The 16721-nt window shown below is 45.3% G+C and overlaps 1 protein-coding gene across 2 annotated transcripts in view; it reads right to left on the bottom strand.

Annotated features, from left to right (window-relative positions):
- Positions 1–1045: 1045 nt before the first annotated feature.
- The window catches only part of SEMA4F (ssemaphorin 4F), a 27969-nt gene continuing 12293 nt past the window's right edge, over positions 1046–16721 (bottom strand). For both annotated transcript variants that reach the window (XM_017875271.1, XM_017875272.1), the window contains 9 exons: positions 9468–9587; positions 9216–9367; positions 8377–8555; positions 8018–8165; positions 7669–7891; positions 7419–7528; positions 7144–7304; positions 3774–3832; positions 1046–3510 (listed from right to left, as the gene is read on the bottom strand). In XM_017875271.1, the coding sequence (XP_017730760.1) occupies positions 2900–3510; positions 3774–3832; positions 7144–7304; positions 7419–7528; positions 7669–7891; positions 8018–8165; positions 8377–8555; positions 9216–9367; positions 9468–9587 (1763 nt within the window). In that variant the 3' untranslated portion in view covers positions 1046–2899. The remainder of the gene's footprint in view (positions 3511–3773; positions 3833–7143; positions 7305–7418; positions 7529–7668; positions 7892–8017; positions 8166–8376; positions 8556–9215; positions 9368–9467; positions 9588–16721) is intronic.

Here is a 16721-nt window from a genome sequence, read left to right as displayed (position 1 = left end):
TCTGCCTTCTCACTTCTTATGGAGGAAGGAATTGGAGCTTACGTATCAAACACACTTAAGTGTGTCTTGAGAGTGCTAAGGATGGGTGGCAAGTCCTCGTGTTTTGGGCTGGCAGAGAGTTCAGATGAACCCATGTGAGGGGATTAGTGGCCCTTACTTGACAGACATGCAACGTGCCTAATGAAGGCCTGAGGCCTCAGCCTCCCTGTAGACAGATCCAATCAGCCTTCTCAATCATTAATCTTCAGAGAATCCCTGCTGTTTTAAAAATGTACCCAGGTTTGCTTTAATAAGGTATAAGAAGACACACAGACACAGAAATGACTGTCATCGAGGAAGTTTATACTCATAGGTCCCCAGAAACAGGAGGCAAAGCACACTATGCAGGGGCCACATGGAGAAGCACCAGGGTCACTCAGGATGCAGAGGGAGCAGGGAATCGTGGGCAGGAGTGCTTATTGTGGTTTCCATTGTAAGGAATGAGTGAGGCAGGGTAGGCAGACTTAGGACTGGCTAGTTTGAGTAATTTCAGCAGGCTTTGGAGTAGAGGCCATCCCTAGTTGTCTGGTGCCTGGCCCTAGGTGATTAGGGCAGGGAGATAGTGGCTCAGAGTATAAGAGCCCTGGTCTCTCTCCTCCTTGAAAAACTCTTCTCTCCCACTCCCCACAGGAAGCCCAGTCCCCTTTGACATCTCCCCACCTTCCTTCCTCCCCCAAAGAGGAACTACGCCATAACCTCAAGTGAGTGGGGTTGAAAGATAGGCTGAGGGTAAACCAAAGAACGCACAGCCTTCCTCCATTCTATACAAAGGGATCTCAGGCCACTAAGGTGAGACAGAGCTGAGGATTATAAAAATCATAGATCTGCCTCCCAAAACCTAGAAACCAGAAGCTATGAGCTGTACAGAGGTGACCCAGAACAGGACATCTGTGAAGTAATGACTGTCCTTTTACTGAGTGAGGCTTAATGTGATTGCGTGTGTCATGGTTATCATATAGTTAAGCTACATGATTATGAATAAGCCCATTTCTGCAATAACAACATATATTGGTACAGACAGGTCTTTATTGTTGACATATTTTCTCATGTAATCCTTGTAGCAACCCTGAGGTAGGTTTTTATTATCCCCACTTCACAGATGAGTAAACTGATGTCCCTAGGTTAGGTTACTTGCCGAAGATCACACATTTATTAATGGCAAAGCCACTGATAATTCCAAACCCAAGGGGACTCTTTTGAGTAGTTCACAGGCTGCTGCCAAGGAAAGCAGAGGAGAAAACTTCAAAGGGGCAGGACTGGATCACTGACTGGAGCTTGAGGGGCTCAAGCACCAGGGATGAACGAGGCACATTCACAGGCCAAGACCAGTACTGAGCAGGAGAAGCCTAGAGCATGTGCGAGTGGTCAAGCAGGAAGAGGTCTTGAAGTTTGGTGAGAGTTGACAATGTCATCAAATAAACACAGAGCTCAGCTTCCAGGGACTGGAGAAACAAGAAGGCCTCCAGCAACTACCAGTTCAGGGACTGGCCACAGTCAGTCAGACTCAAAGAGAACTGAAAGGCAACAAGTCTTCCAGACCCAGCAACCTCTGGCATCTCAGTGGTAACTCCATTCCAGCAATCACCCTGTCCCAGGCAGGGCAAGGCCAGGGAGAGCTGCCACAGAGTGACGCCATCCTAGCTTGATCTTAGTGCAGTGACCTCAGGGCAGTGGTCCTTTAACTTAGTTAAGGCCTTGAAAATCTGACAAAAGCCATAAAACCTCCCCCACAGAGACATACAGACCCACATGTACAAACAATATTTTGCATACAATTTCAGGGAGTCCATGGACCCCAGGTAGGGGGGACTCCTGCTTTAGGGCAAGGGTGTTACCCTGAGTAAAGTCACTGATTGTGAACCTATCTTTATACTGCTTGTGTATCTATGACCATTCCCCTTCTGTTGTTCCCTAATCATCAGAATGCTGTTAATTTTCAATGGGAGCCAAGGAAGTGGGGTACAGCCTACACTCTAGCCAGAGAAAGCAGCTGTGACATGGCAGTGGTGGCAGCCAAAGGGCAAAAACAAAGAAAAAGATGAGGTCATGTGTACTGCTGCCCTTCCCACTGGGAAAGTCACTTTAGGAGCTTTTCTCTACTCAAATTTAGAATAAGGTTGTGGGGCAATGGGGAGATGGGCAGTGTTTCAGTTCCTTTTAGAAAGGAAAGCCATTCCCTCTATGGCTACAGGGTCTAAAGTTGTGCAGGCAATACCCCCATTCCAATCTTCTCCCTCCCCATCCCTCATAAATATTCCTAAGCATCAGCCCAGTCATTCATGCACATGTGGCCAGGTCTCCTATGAACACCATGTATTTACACGCACTCATTCATGGGAGGAAAACTGAGATGGGGAAGATCTCAGGGCAGAGACTTCATGTCACAACATGGGGATCATGCACTCCCCACAGAGATTCAGATAAACTTGAAGAATAAGCAGAACCACCCCAAGGACTCAGTGCACATTCGCCCCCAACCACCTCCAGGGCTCTTCCTTCTGGCCAGGCTCCAACCAGAAAGCAAAGTCATAGCTATGCCTTGTGCCCCATCCCCAAAACTAATGGGCCCAAGATAGGGGGCCAGGGATGAAGGGTCACAGGGGTTCAGATGTTGGGCAGAAGCCCTGGCTGCTGCAGAAAGCAGTTCTGATCTCTCATGGCAATCGGGAATCAGGCAAAGGTCTGAATCAGGCCAAGCCCATCCAGACTCAGAGAGAACAGACACTAAAGTCCAAGTAATCACTCATACTCAAAGAGAACTCAGAGGCTGGGATGGTCTTCCAGGCCTAGTGACCCCCAGCATCTCAGTGGTCCCTCCATTCCAGTGATCACTTATACACTAGTGGTCATTTGCCCAGCTCTAGATGGATGTTTCATCACATGTGGCTAGAGGAGCCCCAGTTAGCCGAATGTGGGCTGGGCTTGGGCAAGGATCAAGCAGGAAGGGTGGAGAGAATCCACCAAAGCCACTGCCCCTCTTGGCCAGGGCCAGGGGCAACCGCTCATCTTCAGGAGAGGGGGAGGGAGGGTCTTGGCTGTAGCTTGTGGTCCCAGAAGGTGGAGCCCCCAGGTCCAAGCCCACCTTATCTCTAGCCAGAAGTTCCCTCTGTCGCCGTCGCTGCTGACGCCGACCAATCAGAAGGAGAGTTAGGGATGCTGCGAGAACTCCCAGGAAGAAGCCAGCCAGTCCCGCCCCCACTGTGTGGGCCCGGCTCGGGGCATCTCGCTGGCTGCCCCACACCAAGCTGTAAGCTGCTACCACACGGGCTGCCCCACCCTCCTGACATTCACAGGCATAAGCGCCCATGGCCCCTGGGGTCACCACCACCTCCAGTCCATCCCGCCGGGGGGTGAGTACAGTCACTCCACTTGGCTGGTGCCACACACAGGATGCCCATGCTGAGCTTGGAGAACACGGCAAGACCACATGCGCAGCTGTAGCCACGGGAACTTCAAACACTACTGGACGTTCTGCGAGAGACAGCAAAGGCACAAAAGGAGGTGAGGCTAAAGGCTGGAGGTGTGATGAAGAAAAGTGTGGGGTGATGTCAATCATTTGAAGGGGCTATGGAGATTAAGCTAAAAAGGGAATTCCCAAAGAGGCTAAGGCCCAAGGTACCTGGCTGCCACATCTTCCAAGATCCAAGGTTTGAATGGTTCCAAAACGAACAACTCTCTAACCCCTTTCCATCCACTCCACCCACGTTTCCCTAAGCCATACAGACCACACAGACCTCCAGGCTCTTTGGGACACAAAGAGGAGACATCTGCTGACTCTATGTCTTGGACCAACCTATAAAGAAGAGAATGCTTGGTAAATCCAGTGTCAACATTCCCTTCAACCCTCCTCAGTATTACTGAAGACTCCCTCATTCAATACATCTCCCATCATCCCAGAAATCACTCCTGAAATTATCAGTCAAGTTTCTCCTCATCACCAAATTTTTCCCCAACACCTCTTAATATTACTCATGACATTTCATGCATGCATCTTTCTAGCAGACCATGGATAGCTAAATTTGCACTAGGTCTGTTGGAAAGATGTTTAGTGGGGGTGCTTTAAAAGAAACAGAATCTTCTAAGAAATGAACTTGGTTCTCCACAACCACAAGATTTCTCCAGGGAAAAAAAAAGGATAAAAACTATAGGGATTTTTTTTCTCTTATTTAAGAGAAAGAGCAAACTCCTTTTCTGTAGAAGCTAATCAAAATTCCTTTAGGGTCAGTGAGGTGATTTTTTGTTTCCTAAAAGCTGCTTGTCTCTACAAAGGAACTCTTCAATACTGGTTGATATATACTGGCCTATGTGTTATTTGAATGGATCTGTTTCAAATAGCACAGTCCTGGTACTTCCAGGATTTGGGTGGACTATATCTGATGGAGGATAGCAAGATGGACTGCTCACTGCTGAACTCCCTGGCACCACTCCCAGAGGCCGGGAAGTCAATGATACCCCTACTAGGGTTGTCAGTGAAGGCCAGGTAAAAGGTCTGAACACACAAAGCCTCAATCAAACACAGACTCATCTGAGTAGGAAATCCTTCAATATGAATTGAGGTCCCTGAAATGATATGAATAGATGGAAGTTTCTTGGGTAAAACCAAGGTTGATTAGTCTAGCTGAGAGTGAGGAACATAGGAAGACCACATGTACAGCTGTTGCCACAGGAACTTCACAGTCTATGTTCTTCTCCCTTGGATGAACTGAGGTATGGGAAATGTACACAAAAACAACCCAGAACACTGGCATAAACACACACCCCACACTCTCCCCCCTCCCCCTACTCACGTATACCTTAAGGGAATCCTTGAAGCTCAAGTATAGAGGATATCTAAGACCAGTGAATTCTTATTTTAATGGAAATTAAAACAATAAAGGACAGAAAAAAGCCCTTGCTTTTGTCTTAGATGTTTAAAATTCTCCCCAGAAAACTAAAAGACCAGGTTAAAGTTCTTAACCAAAAATGCAAAGCTGGCCAAGCCTGTCATCCAAGAATTACTTTGTATCCCCAACTGGCAAAAAGTCAAGAATCTGATCAAGAGATGGCATAAGATTTTACACTTATAATTCAAGACAAATATCAGAAAAACAAAATTAAATGTTATGACTATTCTAATTATATGTCAGTTTTTTCTTTCATATCTAGCCCTACAGATCAGTTATCATTTTAAACATTTCACTGTTTTGACATGTGTGAATTAATCTGTTTTATTCCAAAAGACAAATACTTTTACCTCTAAAGAATGTGTAGCCATGGGGTTCTGTAATATTCTGGGGTTCTGTATATACTTGAGGTTCTGCAGTATACAAATATGCTATAAATTAACTGGACTTCAAAATAGGAAATCTCAAGGTCAGTTTGCAAAAACACTTCCGAATCAAGTGATTAAAAATACTTCGCTGGAAGATCTCAATGATTAAAAGACACTTAAACATATCAACCAATTACAATTAATAAGCATTATTTGGATACTGACATAAACTATTTCTTAAATATATGCAATTGAAGAAATCAGAACATTGACTGGATATTTGATGACATTAAGAAAGTAAGTTTTTGGTATGATAATGGTAATATGGTTTTTTTTAAACCCTTGTATGTTAGAGATACAGACAGAAAGATTTATGGATGAAGTGAAATGATGTTCAGGATTTGCTTCAAAATGGTTGGTAATGAGTAAACGTACTGAAGAGACAAGATTGACCAGGAGCTGATGGTTGTTGAAGCTGAGGGATGGATGTATGGAAATTCATTACACAATTCTCTCTACTTTTGGATATGACTGAACTTTCCCACAATAAGATGTTTTTAAGAGTCCTGGGCTAGGCGGAGTGGCTCACACCTGTAATCCCAGCACTTTGGGAGGCCAAGGCGAGTGGATTGCTTGAGGTCAGGAGTTCCAGACCAGGCTGGCCAATACAGTGAAACCTCATCTCTACTAAAAATACAAAAATTAGCTGGGCGTGGTGGTGGGCACCTGTAATCCCAGCTATTCGGGAGGCTGAAGCAGGAGAATCGCTTCAATAAGGGAGGCAGAGGTTGTGGTGAGCCAAGATGGCGTCACTGCACTCCAGCCTGGGCGACACAGTGAGACTCCATCTTAAAAAAAAAAAAAAAAGTCCTTATCTAGTAGAGATACATATTGAAATATTTAAGATGAATATGATATGATGTCAGGGATTTGCTTCAATGTGACATATGCTTTTAAGCTGCTAAGTGGAAAATGGATGGTAGGAGCCCAAAATGGTCAAAAGAAGACCAATTAGATTATTAGAGTAGTCCAGTTAAGAAGCGATGATGGCTTGGACTAGAGTGGTAGCAGTAGAGGTGGAGAGAAGAGGGTGGACTAAGGACGTTTGGGGGCTAGAATCAGTAAAAATCATAATACAATGTGGGCAATTGCTGGCTTGAGCAATTGGATGCATGGAGGTCCCTTTACTGGAATGAGGAAAACCAGAGGAGAGGCATGTGAGAGAAAGAAGAAACAACACCGCACACTTCGATTTGCTAAATTTGAGTTGCTTATGAAGCATCCAAAGGGAATATCAAGTAGACAGTTGGATGGGGAGTTCCACAGTTCAACTAGATATATTTGTGGTTGTCATTAGCAGTCAGATGGTATTGAAAGTAATGAGAATAAAACTGCCTAGAGAGAGCATGAAAGTGTAAAGAGAATGGGTGCAGGACTGAACCCTGAGGAATATCAACATTCAGTAGTTGGATGGGAAAGTAAAGGAGACTAAAGAATGCAGAGTCATAGAGAGCAAGAGTAAAGTATTTCAAGGAAAGAGGGAGTGGACAACTGTGAAAACACTTCCAAGAGCTCTTGTAAGATGAAAACTAAGAAGCGTCCACTAGAGATAGCACACTGTCAGGTCAAGGCAGGACCAGCAGAGAGGCAAGGACATTGATGAGGTGGCACTAGATGGACAAACAGATGAGTTAGTATGGACCGACAGAAGGACACACGAGTGATGTAGACACTAACAGACAGAAAAAGAAAACAGCCTCTGGCAGGGCAGCATTAACAGATGAGAAACATAGACATATGGATGGGATAGAGCCCTGGCACAGTAAGCAAGAAATCCAGGCAGCTACACTCACCCTCGGTGCTCCCCAGCGTGGGCCACACACTCATCCAGTCGGAAACTCCAGGCACAGACTGGGTCCTGGGCCAGGATGCATTCTGAGCAGCTCTGGAGACGGCCACAGTTGGTTGTATTCACTTGTGTTACCTCAGTACGGGAGCCAACCAGGAGCCAGCTCTACAAAAAGGGAGTGGGGAAGGGGAATACACTGGATCTCCCAGACCTCAGGGTCACAAACTGGCTTTGGACTCAGATGTCTCCCCAATAGATTCTCCAAAATCTACAACTCACGTGGTACAATTTCATGTTCTCAACTGGCTGTGGCTCTGGGAATAAGGCCAGATCTTCAAGAACGCTGAGCTGAGCTCCGATCCGCACTGCTCGATGGAGGTGTCCATCCTCTAGGGGACAGGAAAGGAACAATAATAATGACATAATTGCCCCTGTGCCTGGGACTCAGACATATATGTATTACTGTACTCTCTCTGTGACGAGAATGTGTATGCACTAGGTAGGCAACCTGCTTGACCACTAAATATACCTGTCCCCAGGTAGAGCACATCATACTCTTTCCCTGAGAGGCTGGTCACCCTGTGGGCCACGACTCTGAGATAGGCTGTATCTGTAGTGACCAGCAGGGGGTGGCCATCAGCTGGAAACACTGGCCTGTCCATGAGTGGGTGGTCCCGGATGAAGGTGAGTACGCGGTCAGGCAGGGAGAGAGATGAGCCAAAGTGCCGGAGCTTCATGTTGTTGGTGATGCACTAGAGGAAATACAGGGCTGGTGACAAAGTTTCCCAGGAACAGGACATGCCAGTGATGCTTGGTGGGGCTCTTGCCTTAATAGCAGCTCTCTACTTCAGGCCTAGAATGAAGATCTGCCCCCTCACCTCTCCAGGTCTGGGCTGGGGCACATCATTGTCCATGACAGGCAGTCCTCTGTTGCAGTCATGTTTTAGTTCTCTGAAGGGACCGTTCAGCACTGTCCGAATGTCTTGTGGTCGGAAGGCACAGACAGCAGAAATGGCAGCCCCCTCCCTGGAATTCACAGGTTGGAGCTGGATATCTGGAGGGGTCTGGGGGACAGCAACTTATCCCTTGTCAAATGAGATAACCCCCGAGAAACACACAGCGAGCCATGCAGCCAAAGGCGGGAGAGCCTGCCCCCTCTGGAAGAGACAACACTGACATTGTGCCAACCCCACATATCTCCCACCCTGGAACTCTCCTCCACACCAAGACCCCTCACCACTGGGAAGAAAAGATGCCATAAAAGATGGGAGTCCCTGCCCCAAGCTCAGGTCGAAGCACAGCAACATCCTGCAGGACACTGGAGGCCCGGCCATGCTCAGGCCCTGGACAGAGCAGGTCAGCTTTCAAAAACGTCGTCCATCTCTGCTGGAGGGTCTTCCGGCCCCCGAGGTCCCCCTAGGGTGACGAACACATGGGAGATTCTCTTTAGATGACCATCATTGGGCAAGGAGCATGGAAACCAATTTAAGTTTCCTTCTGACTTCAGGGCAGACATAGACAGATGCGGAGACAGATGTATACAAATGCAAGGACAGGGAGCCACACAGAGTAGCTGCAGGGATAATGAGATACGGGGGTGAAGGGGTCACAATAACAATGACAGTGACTAAGTTAACTGTGCACTTATAAAGTACTACATTATGTGTTTTACGTAAGTTACCTCATTTAATACTCAAACAGCCCTCACAGACAGGCATCATTATTATCCTCTTTTTATAGACAAGTTTCAAAGACACTAAAGAACCTGGACAGAGTTGCAAAGGCAGTTAAGTGGTGGGTGGAGCAGGGACTTGAACCCTGGTCTGTTACCAGTTCCTCCCTTTAACCTCTACACTAGTCCACCTCCTGTAGACAGTGTGTCAGAAGGGTAATTGTGGGTGTCAAAGAGGCCAAAGCCTCTCTCTCACATTCCTCAAGCTCCCAGAAGAGAAGTCAAGGCAGAGAAAATAGGAGACACAGGAGAGATTTAAAGACAGAGACCCAAAGAGGAAAAGATAAGACAGGGGGACAGACAGACCAGGAGACGACAAACAGACAGTTGGAATGGGGTCTCACCGCACACACACGGGCCACCCGTGGGACTTTAATGCGCTCGTATGAGTCAAATGCTCGGGAAGTCTCCGTAAAGAAGAAGTAGATTTCGTCGTCTCCATCTTCATCCCCCCATTCGGCTGGGCTCAAGGCCACGGCTGCGACAAAGGCTGGGGCTGGGAATACCAGTGGCCTCAGATCCTCACAGACACAACCTGGGACTTCCCAGACTCCACCCCATTGGTCCCCCCAGAGGACCCCTCTCCCTCTCCCCACCATTCAGCCAGGACGGCAAAGTGTCTGTCCGAATCCAGTCCTCGGCACGACCCACTGCTCGGGTGATAATCGGCTCCGTCCCCAGGTAGTTTTTCACAGTGGCAGCATAGAGGACCCCCCCTGCAGGGCGACAGGGAGGAGATGGGATATCAGTGACCCACTGAGGGAAGCAACAGACGTCACAGGCAGAGTAGGGCATAAAGCAGGGCAGCGACTCTCAGGGACTAAGCACCCATGAGTGCCAGACACTGCTGAGCACATCAAAGGCATTATCGCAATTAAGGAAATCTAGACATAAACTGCTCCAGGGCAGTCAGGGAAACCAGCATTAAGAAAATACTGTGCGGAAATGTCCATGTGTATGAGAATAAAGGCGTCCCTCATAAAAATCAAGTTTGTTTCTCTTGGGCTTTTTTGTTGCTGTTTCAGTAACCCTGTAATGTGCTAACTGTACTGTGACTCTCCAAAAGGGGCATCTGCTTCGTAACAGGTCCCCATCTTATTTAAGTTGTCCCACTCTGGTAAATGTCTCAGGGAAAGAATGTTCTTTCTGAACATTAGTGGGCATACACTGCTTTAGAACAAGTCACAATTTTAGAGAATACTAGACTCACTTGGGGAAGTGATTTAAATGCAGATACCTGGGCCAGCAATTCTCATTCAGTAGAGCTGGGGTTGGCTCAAGAACCTGCATTTCGAAGAAGCAATCAGAGTAATCGGATGCAGGTGATTCAGGACCTCACTTTGAGAGATACTGGGCTAGGAGATGAGTGGAGATTTCACAGGCAGCCAGGAAAGGCAACAAGGAATCAGGTCCTCCCTCCTAGTATAGTGGAGGGGCAAAGGTGCTTGCTCCAGGGATAGTAGGGATTGAGCAAGAGACAAATCACGGACACTCTGGGAAGGAAGGGGGGTTCAGCTCTGTGGGTTGAATGGGAGAGAACTGTAGCCACTCTGAGTACCACCACCAAGGGGTCTGACACGAGTAGGAGGAAAATGAATCAGAGAGTAGTACCAAGTCATGAATACCCTGGGGGTGTGCTGAGTATCAGAGGCACTCTGGAGAGAACAAGGTGGTATGCCTTCACCAGCTACTACGTACAAGGAACTGTGCCGGGTGCTAAGTAAATCCCTGGACCCAAGAACCCCCATGTGAGTCAGGAAGACAAGTGTGTAATCAGATTCCGGGAGGCACAGACTAACACACATGGGGGACCCAGCTATATCTACCTGAGGGAACAGCATCTCAGAGGCAACATGTGAGCTGGGTATGGGAATAAGAAATTTGCCAGATGGAAGGAGGACTTCAGGGAGGAAGACAAGCAAGCAGCGAAGAGGGGAGCCATGCTCAGCCATGTGGGGGCAGAGGGGCTGCTAGGCAGGGCCAGTAAGCAGAGAAGAAGCTGGAGGTGTGGGGATGGGCACTCTGTGGTTAGTCTGCTCTGCCATGCCAGCAGATATGCACTTTACCCTGCAGGTAAGCGTAAAACTGCAGAGACTTTTTTAGGAGGAAAGTGATATAAACAGTTTTGTTTTTAAAAAAGATAATGCTACTTAAAAGGCTATTCATACAGTCCAGGCAAGAGTGAAAGGCCCAAAGTAAGGCAGAGGCAGAGGAAATAAAGGGGCTGGATTTGGAAGGTATTTCTGAGGTAGAATCCATTAACAGGATTTGAAATTCATCAACTGAATATGAGATGAGACAGAATGGAGTAAACCAATGTTTCTCAAGGTTTCTAGCTTATAAGACTGATGATAGTTGGTGGTGACATTATTAACCAAGACAGCAAATGATAGAACAAGGCCCATAAAAGAGGCAGCTGGAGAGGAAATGAGTCCACTCGTTGGACATCCTAAGGCTGAAGTGCCTTCAGGATATTAGTCAGAGATCCTGGAAAGCAATTAAGGGAAAGGCCTGGGAAACAGGGCCAAAGACAGCAACTTGGGAGTCATCACACTTCATGCTTAAGTCATGACATGAAAGTCATAGCCAGGGAAAACGGTAAAGCCAGATGAGAGCCCTGGGGAACACTCCCATTTAAGGGGAGAGCTACCAAAGGCAACTGAGAAGGTCAAGTCAGAGAGGCTAGAGAAGCAAGACAGGCTGATGTGCTGGAAGCGGGTGCATGAAAGCTCAGCCAGAACCACAGGGCTCATGCACACCAGGGGAAGCAGTAGAGAGTGGGGGGCCACTTGGAGGGAAGCATGATCATCCTGGGGTCACAGATGCTCCAGAGAAGCAGCATGTCTCAGGCACCAGAAAGGTAACCAGCACTGAAGAAACACTCTACGCAGAGAACAAGAGGGCCAGAGCCCTACAAGGGCAGCAGTGCAGGGTTGAAAGCCTTCTTTTGGGGTGGGGAAATGAGACTATTCCATTATTTGCAATTTTAAAAAGAATCCAAGTGTTTGGGAGCCAGGAAGACTTGGGTTTGAACCCTGACTACGTAGTAGTACTATGATCTTGGGCAAAGCAACTTTCGAAGCCTCAGGTTCCTCAAATGCAGAATAGAGATAATGCCATCTTCCACTCAGAATAGCGCTAAGGGTTAAATAAGATAAATAAAGAGCCCTAGCTAAGGCCTGGCACATGGTTGACATTCATTCATGTTAGCTCCTTATGAAACTTCAAAGGGCCGTATGCTCAATCTGCCACCAGAAGAGGGGGAAGCTATACAAAGATATTCCATTCCCTTCTAGAAAATTTCAGGAAAGAAAAACCAAGTATTGGTCAAAGGTCCTGGCAGAAAATGGAACAGCAAATGAGCCAACCCTCTGTACTTCCAAGGGGGAAAAAGTTGACACAGAGGCCAGAGTTTGAAAATGTTCCCTAAGAGCATGACACATTAAATGCTCTAAAATCAAAACCCTGGTAGAAGCCTTGTCATGGATACCCTAAGAATAGCAGATGTGGTAAAGCAGATGCTGGGATCATGACTTGGTATGTAGGGTTGGAGAAAAACAATCATAAATATTCTGGAAACAGTAAAGGACCACAGATAACTATGCAAAGACTCAACAGTAGATGGAGGTCACAAAACTTCCTAAGTGACCAATGGGGGAATCAGCAACACTGGAGCCCAGAAATACTGAGAAGTGCGCAGTCACTCAGAGTGGAACAGCCAAGGATCAGCAGGAGGGATCAGACACTTTGGGAGGAAGTAGCAGGGCTCCAGGTGCCCTAAGAGTACAAGGGGGCTTGCAGCACATCTTACAGACACACACACGCACCCCTACACAGCAGAAGGAATAGCAACCATTACAATATTGAGCATAGGAGTCCACAAGATCACCACATGCCCTGGACTCTTCAGGACACTCTCAATTCCAAACATTGTGATTGTGATACATTGTTTATATAATAACACTGACCATACAACTGTTTGGCAAATTATTGCTGAATGGATCAAGGCCACATCTGCCATTGGCGAAAGATGATGTGCAAAAGCGAGTAATTCCCACAGTGATGAGTTTGCTCAACAAGCAGGTTAGAAAACATCATCAGGAATAATTCAACCCTATTTTTATTTTTTTAAAAAAATGTATATATGCCTGCAAGCATGGGAAAGATTATTCATTGAATAATCCTTGTTTCTTGTAGTTAGCATCTTTTACTTTTATAGTGCAAAAAAACTAAGATATTTTCATTTTGAAAATACAAAAAAAAAAAAAAAAAAGACATTGAAAGCCACAAAAGATGAAGAAACACACTAAAAGAAAATCATAATTGTGTGTAAAAATAGATCCCAACTTGCCAGATGGAAAGCCTGTAAACATGTGTCATGGCAGTGAATATTTCTCTACAGCCTGGGGGTTTAAAATTTCCATTCTGGCATCAAAATGCTTCCTTTTAAAGGAGATTTACAATAGGAATTATCAGTTCATTAGTGTGTGTTTGTTACTGTTTGGTTTGTTGTTGTTGTTGTTTGAGACGGAGTCTAGCTCCGTTGCCCAGACTGGAGTGCAGTGGCGCTATCTTGCTCACTGCAACCTCCGCCTCCCAGGTTCAAGCAATTCTCCTGTCTCAGCATCCCAAGTAGCTGGGATTACAGGCACCCGCCACCATGCCCAGCTAATTTTTGTATTTTTATTACAGACAGGGTTTCACTGTGTAGACCAGGCTGGTCTCGAACTCCTGACCTCGTGATCTGCCCACCTCGGCCTCCCAAAGTACTGCAATTACAGGTGTGAGCCACCACGCCCAGCCTACTTTTTGTTTTTAAGACAGGGTCTCACTCTGTCGTCCAGGCTGGAGTGAAGTGGCGTGATCAGCCTCAACCTCCTGGACTCAAGCAATTCTCCCACCTCAGCCTCCCAAGTAGCTGGGACCACAGGCATGCGTCACTATGCCTGGCTAATTTTTTTTTTAAAGACGGAGTCTTTTTTAAAGACAGGGCCTTTAAATACCCTGTCTTTAAAAAATTAAATTTAATTTTAAATTAATTTTAAATCAATTAAATTTAATTTAATTTTTAAAGACAGGGTCTCAGTATGTTGCCCCAGCTGGTCTTGAACTCCTGGGCTAAAGCAATCTTCCCACCTTGGCCTCCCAAATTCCTGGGATTACAGGTGTGAGCTACCACATCTAGCCTTGTACATTAGTTTTAAAAAGCTGATTTTGATTTTTTTTTTTTTGGCTGGGCGCGGTGGCTTAGCCCTGTAATCCCAGCACTTTGGGAGGCCGAGGTGGGTGGATAACCTGAGGTCAGGGGTTAGAGACCAGCCTGGCCAACATGGCCAAACCCTGTCTCTGCTAAAAATACAAAAAAATTAGCTGGGTGTGGCAATGCGTGCCTGTAATCCCAGCAACTTGGGAGGCTGAGACAGAAGAATCACTTGAACCCAGGAGGTGGAGGTCGCAGTGAGCCAAGATCATGCCACTGTACTCCAGCCTGGGCGAGAGAGCAAGACTCTGTTTTTAAAAAAAAAAAAAAAAAATGGATTTTTTACATGCCCTGGCCTCCTTTCTTCTTCCACTCCCTTTTCTTCTCATGGTCAGACATTTTTCAGGATAGACAGCTCCTACTCAAAAAGTCTTTTCCTTATTTAAGGATTGAGCCAGCTGGATACTTTAAAAAAAATTTTTTTAAGCCTATTATTGGGCATAATTAGATGATTAGAGATGCAGTGTTGACTCTACCTTTCCCTCTGTCGGGCATGTAGGATTTCTGTAACCGTCTTGTTTTCATGTGTGAATGCTAGTCTCAGAGATTTAAGAGGTAGACTTGGCCTCAAAATGCTGGCAGCATGCAGTGCATCTGGAACATTTGCAGAGCTCCTTGGCAGATGCATTCATCACAAGATGCAATGACACCAAAACCATACGATAAAAACACAGGATGGGTTCCCAAAGAGAAAGAGCAAAGTCTTCTGCTCTTCTTGATAGAAACCCTATCCATTATATGGTGTGATAGGGAGGCCGAAAGACGACTGACTGCTGTCCCTAGCTTGGGTATCTGAGTGAGTATGGCACTATACACTCGGAGGAGGGAAGACTGATGGAGAGGCAGGTTTGCGGGAGGTGAGTAAAGATGATGAACTCACTTTGGGGCATGATGATTTTGAGATTCCTGTGGGACATTCAACTGAAGATGTCTGGAAGGCGGTAGGATGTGTGGTCTGTACCTCCAGGTAATGTCCAGGAGGCAGATGCAGATTTGGGAGCCAACAGAATGCAATGGAAACAGAAGCCATGGGGCTCACTGAGATCACAACTACATAGAGTGAGAAGAGAAGAGGCTCTTAGGTAGAAGCCCAAGGAACTCCAACATTTAAGAATGAGCAGAAGACAAAAGCCCTATCAAGAAGACTGAGAAGGAATCACCGATGTTCTTATGCTAATGGGAATGTCAAAATGTTCATATTTTTCCAAATTAGAACAGTGCAAATAAAGACAAGGAGATCATTTTCTTAATTGTATCTAAGTACAGTACAGATAAACTTCATATTTGAAAATAAGATTTCTGAGGCTTTCCCAAAAGAAACAGAAATACCAATAAACACATGAAAAATTGTTCAACCTCACTAACAGAAATGCCAATCAAAATATATAAATATCATACTGGACTTTGTAGGAGGTCACTGTTTGTACATATTACTTGGGACTGGCAAGAGTGCAATGGGACAGGTCCTTTAGCCACTGCTGGTAGGACTAACTGGAGAGCAATTAATTTGTCCAAATCCATCAGGCACCATCAAAATATTTACACTTTTACACCTAGCAATTCCACTTTTTGGATTGACTCATATGCAATTAAGTAGATTAATGCAAAGAATTATGTAACAGGATTCCTGCTACAGCATTATTTATAAAAACAATAATTTTAAAATTTGAATGTATAATTACATAGAAATAATTAAATAATGCTATATCCATCTACGTATGCAGTACAATTTATGTAATTGTATGCAATTGCTAAAAATCATGTTTTGAAGAAACAATTTCTATGATGAGAAAATGCTCAGTATACAATAGTAAATGAAATATACATAATTCCAAGTTATAATAAATATGCAGACACATAGACACAGTAGAAGAAAACACTCAAAATACTCCAAAATAATAATAGTGGTTACTTGGTAATGATAGAATTACAAATAACATTTTTACTTTTTTCTTTATATATTTCTACATTTTCTCAATTTTCTACAATGCACAGTGTAATTTTTATAAGTTTAAGTAAATACTCCTATTATATTCTAATCGTATTTTCATTATTAAAAGCTCTTTTCATTTCAAAATACTGCTATTATCTTTAAGGACATTTTTTTAGAACCTAATTGGGAATTTTGGTTCTAATTCTTATATAATGTTACCACTATTTCTACACTGCTATTTTCAAAACAGAGGTAAAGTAAGACATAATGAATCATTCTAGAAAGCCCCAAGTAGATGCTAGCCCTTAGGTCAGACCAGGAAAAACTTTTAAATTGTAACCCTGTAAAGTAATAACTGCAGAAGAAAATGTATAATATTAGTATTGACTATGATTTGGGTCTGAGATAGCTAGAGACAGAGTTTCCACATTAACTGAAGCCATTAGGAAGTGAGTTCTGACTCGGCGCGGTGGCTCAAGCCTGTAATCCCAGCACTTTGGGAGGCCGAGACGGGCGGATCACAAGGTCAGCAAATCGAGACCATCCTGGCTAACACAGTGAAACCCCGTCTCTACTAAAAAAATACAAAAAACTAGCCGGGCGAGGTGGCGGGCGCCTGTAGTCCCAGCTACTCGGGAGGCTGAGGCAGGAGAATGG

Source organism: Rhinopithecus bieti, unplaced genomic scaffold (genome assembly GCF_001698545.2).
Source record: "Rhinopithecus bieti isolate Rb0 unplaced genomic scaffold, ASM169854v2 scaffold_9978, whole genome shotgun sequence".
Classification (NCBI taxonomy): Eukaryota; Metazoa; Chordata; class Mammalia; order Primates; family Cercopithecidae; genus Rhinopithecus; species Rhinopithecus bieti.
The sequence above is the reverse complement of the archived record's forward strand: the minus strand, read 5'-3'. Positions and strand labels throughout refer to the sequence as shown.